This window comes from Lottia gigantea (assembly GCF_000327385.1).
Source record: "Lottia gigantea unplaced genomic scaffold LOTGIsca_53, whole genome shotgun sequence".
Lineage (NCBI taxonomy): Eukaryota > Metazoa > Mollusca > Gastropoda > Lottiidae > Lottia > Lottia gigantea.
This window is the reverse complement of record NW_008709815.1, coordinates 1,475,440-1,480,348: the sequence shown is the minus strand read 5'-3', so window position 1 is coordinate 1,480,348 and position 4,909 is coordinate 1,475,440. Positions and strand designations below refer to the sequence as shown.

The 4,909-nt window shown below is 34.4% G+C and overlaps 1 protein-coding gene across 1 annotated transcript; it reads right to left on the bottom strand.

Moving 5' to 3' along the window:
- Positions 1 to 249: 249 nt before the first annotated feature.
- LOTGIDRAFT_126228 (hypothetical protein) lies at positions 250 to 705 on the bottom strand (the record flags this gene model as incomplete). The annotated part of the gene is made up of 1 exon (XM_009062816.1): positions 250 to 705. A coding segment is annotated over one exon (456 nt), but the record flags the coding sequence as incomplete, so codon positions are not given.
- Between the last annotated feature and the right edge of the window lie 4,204 nt (positions 706 to 4,909).

Sequence of the window (4,909 nt, the reverse complement as noted above, 5' to 3'; positions counted from 1 at the left end):
AATGTTTCTTAATAGGACGTGGTGACGTTGTGAAGAGTTTCTTACTAGGACTTTAAGAATATTTCTGAAATGTTTCTCACTTGGAAGTTGTGAAATGTTTCTCACTAGGACGTTGTGATGTGTTTCTTACTAGGACTTTGTGAATGTTTCTGAAATGTTTCTCACTTGGACGTTGTGAAATGTTTCTTACTAGGACTTGGTGAATGTTTCTGAAATGTTTTTCACTAGGACATTGTGAAGTGTTTCTTACTAGGACTTTGAGAATATTTCTGAAATGTTTCTCACTAGGACTTTCTGAATGTTTCTAACATGTTTCACACTAGGACGTTGTGAAGTGTTTCTTACTAGGACTTTGTGAATATTTCTGAAATGTTTCTCACTTGGACGTTGTGAAGTGTTTCTTACTAGGACTTTGTGAATATTTCTGAAATGTTTCTCACTAGGACGTTGTGAAGTGTTTCTTACTAGGACTTTGTGAATGTTGCTGAAATGTTTCTCACTAGGACGTTGTGAAGTGTTTCTTACTAGGACTTTGTGAATGTTTCTGAAATGTTTCACACTAGGACGTTGTGAAGTGTTTCTTACTAGGACTTTGTGAATATTTCTGAAATGTTTCTCATTAGGATGTTGTGAAGTGTTTCTTACTAAGACTTTGTTAATTTTTCTGAAATGTTTCTCACTTGGACGTTGTGAAATGTTTCTTACTCGCAAGTTTTGATATGTATTCAACAACTTGACTTTATGAGTCAAATTATCTTGCTACCTTTCAGCTTAAAAGCATATTGAATTTGATTAAAACTGATTTTGAGCAGACTTTTTGAGTCAAATTACAAATTGTCTAGCACAATAGGCCACATTTTGAACTTCTATTTTCATTTTATGCAAGAGATCAAATTAAAGCCATCAGCAATGCTAGGCTTAAAATTTGATTATATTTGCTTTTACAGACTCAAGATTGATATACTGCTTCAATCGAGCTGTCTGATACCCGTATTGATGCCATAAACCATCAGCCATTACGTAGAATATTGTACTGAAGGGTTTGAGGATTCTGTAGCATTTCATAATCATGCAGTAGACGTCTGCCATAAAATAAGGCCATGCCAAAAACATATACAGAAAACCTTACTAATGAGAAATAAGACATGAACACGAAACCCCTAAAGAAGGACATACCAAGTTTAAGACATAACCAACAACCTTACGTGTGGCTTTCAAATATAAATTTATCTGTACTAAACAAGACGTATTTATAAGAAACTTACATTAGATGAAAACTAATCGTAATTTTGTCTGACTACAACATTCCTGAAATGTCACAGGTGCTTATGAATTGCGACATGCTGTTAATCTAGCGACCCCACCAACAGCTATCGTCCCCTTTAGCATAGAGACGGACTTACACTTGGCGACATTTAAAAATCCTCCTTATTCAAACGGATGTCTTCTGTAAGTGAAAGGTCAGTAGGTTTTAAAACCTTTTTAAAATCAGTGCATACCGCTAAATTGTAAAAAAATGACGTCTGGATAGACCGTGTTTTAAAGTGCACATAATCTAATTAGTAGACACCAAAAAAAAATTCGCACTATAATCTTGTCGTTCGTCTTTCCGCAAAGTCATGTGTAGTTATGTCGGATGATGTAAAGACACTAAACATCCAGTACCCAATTGGATGATCGGATGAGAACTTGTCGATATCGCAACAACAGATTGCATTCAGGGTACAATTAAAGAACATTATGGTTCCCTTTTGGGTTAACAAATACATACAACGCTAACATTTTGGAGTATTGGTGATGGTAGAAGGAGAGGGAGGGGTTATTGAAGCGACAGTGACATCCGTCCAGTTGTTGAAGGAACTATAGCGTAAACAAGCCTGTAACATGAGACTCGAGTTATTGCTCATACCGTATGACTGGAAATTTACCTACAATCCGACCTGCATCAATGTTAAAACCGACTTGAGGATACCATACAGAGACCACACACAATCAATAAGTATTTCCTGACGAAGGTTCGAAGGTCACATTGATATGACATGCATTGAAAATGCATTTATTCATGAACATGGGTCATTGGTTTAGTACTGCTCTAGTACATCAATTATCATGACCCATACTTATGTTAAATCTGAAGATTCTCCTAAACCATCTGCAAAGGAAATCTAAACAAGTTGGAAGGTCACCTTGATATGATTTAATTTGACTGTCTTCATATGAAAATGCATATTCATGAACACGGGTCATTGGTTTAAAACTGATCCAGTACATGAATTATTAGGGTCGTGTAAAGCAAAGATTCTCATAAACCATAATATTACATAGTGTAGGCTTCGTATAGACTTGGAATGACACTAAACATCGGTATTACTACGCGTTCGAATACAATACCAAGATGGCAATGCAATGGTAACAGAAATGCTTGGATATTTAAGTTCTAGGATGAATCTGTAACATATACTAGAACTTTGGGTTCACAACGTAGTTAAGCGCTAGTGTTAAGTCTCAAGATTGTAGGGCATAGACTTTAAGGCAGGGCCAGTTCTGTTTATATTAGTTAAAAAATAGAAGAAAGATCAATCGTATTAAATTTCGCTTTGACAAAATACAGCTTCCAATATCTATATCATATTGTATAACTATTACAATGACATACCACGTTATGTATGTACACGTCAATTCTTACATAAGTTGAATGATACACGATAAATTCAACCTAGCGTGGAATATTCGATTACAGTCATTGAATATGATTATACAAATCAAAACATATCACCGAGTAATTTTATCATCAAAATCTTAGAGGGGTAAATGTTCCGAGTGATCACTTCAAATGGATATGCACTAAAGGGTACGCTAATAATGTACGCGACGATAACTTCAATAAGGTTTTGAAAAGACGAATTGAATTGTACAAGTTCATAACTAGTATTGTAACAATGCGTAACATGGAGTACTTGACATTCAACGTTTAATGGGTCTTATTTTTACAAACAAGAGTTACTCTAGAAGACCCGCCTATCTTGTTAGGGCGATCACCTCAATTATGTTGAGAATTTCACTGTCAATCAAATGCATTTCAGTTGATCAAGTAGTACAATTGGACCCCAATTCCATCTTCTACATTAAATTATGACTTTATCGACCGTGACCTACGTCGACGTCTCCTTTCAACATGGGCGGGCAACGTTGCGTCCATTATTGAATCATATCAAGATCCTCTTACTTTCAATCCGATTAATCAATGCCTCAATTTACCTTGCACTGATGATCTCGCCAGTGACCATTTAAAATTACTAGAATTGGCATGCGATTTCAAATTCACCGTAATTTTAATCACCATTATACACTGATGTCACTATGAATGAGCTGCACTCAAACATAATATTTCTACCAGAAGATAAAGCTTAAATACCAGTATTAGGAGCAAAATAAAATAACAGAATTTATACTGAGATAGTAGGATATTTCAACTTTGTATCCCTTTAAAAATTGGTGATACTGCGTTTGGAAGGAAGTGAAGGCAAAGTCAAGGTTTCGAGCATGGTTAATACCAGAGATCTCTTATGTTTGAAGGTTGAAACGTAGAGTTAATTCTGATATCTTGACCAAATTTCACTCAGAAATGTTAAACGTAATGAGAAGGACAATTTAATTATGTATTAAAATAAACCATGTTAGTTTTACTTAGACTGTAGATAAGTAAATTATCAGTTTAAAAAGAATGGCTTAAATGGATTATATAATGCCGTCCCCCAGATTAACGAAAGTGATATATTTTATGCGACTGAGTATAGAAAACTAATTACCTCTATGTTTTGACATTTAAAAAATAGACACTTGTATATCCAATACAGTCTTATCACCTTAACTGGAGCTTCAACATTCCATTGTGTCAAAGTTAAAGATTAATATCCTCCTGAAGTCAACTTCACCATCAATTTTAATAAAAACAGAACTACGTAGTCTGATAGAGATGCCCAGGAATCACATGGCAGCACTCTGCACTTGATTTTCACTTTATTATAAACTACAGCACAACATTGGATTTTTCGTATGGGAGTTGTTTATGAAATTTCGTTCAGAGGAATATCAAGTTACATATTACCAAAATCACTAGGTTTGTAACATTCAAAGATGCATCCGTATAAAACAGAAAATGGCGATACCATACAAAAGTCAATGTTGGGTATAGTATATAATCCACAAGGTAAGGATTGATCCAAGTCCGTTTTGAGTTCATAAATCCATCTTTCACAATATTGTAGATCGTCAACAATAAAATAACATTCAGTGCATAACACTATACATTCATATGTCAGCGGAAAAAAACTTCGTCAAACTATTTTCGGATAAGGCAACCAAGAAAAATGTCAAGTTCTATATTTGGTAAGAAATTTTTCGCACTTAGGTTAAAAGTGGACTAAAATAGTCGGTAGTATGAGTAGAATATGCAATGCATGTTTACTCGAACGTATGGTCACAAACACGTGAACGCGGTATACGACAGGGTGGACCTTCGATTCCAATCGTAACAACGTTATAAGTTGATGACACTATGGATAACAGTCTTTACATGTAAATATGAAAATCAAATAAACACCAACGCAATGTAATAGATTGTTTAAAGAACATTCTCAAGGAAGTGTATATTGAATTCAAATTTTTCCATTTTTGTTGTGTCCTCGATAACATATATTTTTTACATCAACTATAATGATGATGATGCAATAAACACCTCAGTTGACGGAAAACATCCAAATTTACAGTTGATTTCTTCTATTTTAAGCCATCATAAATTTGATAGGAATCACTTTTCTGAACTCACATTGATGATTTCTTGCAAATATTTTCACTTTCACTCGTGTATCTTGTTCCATTACACTCAAAGGCATATATCAATTCATAA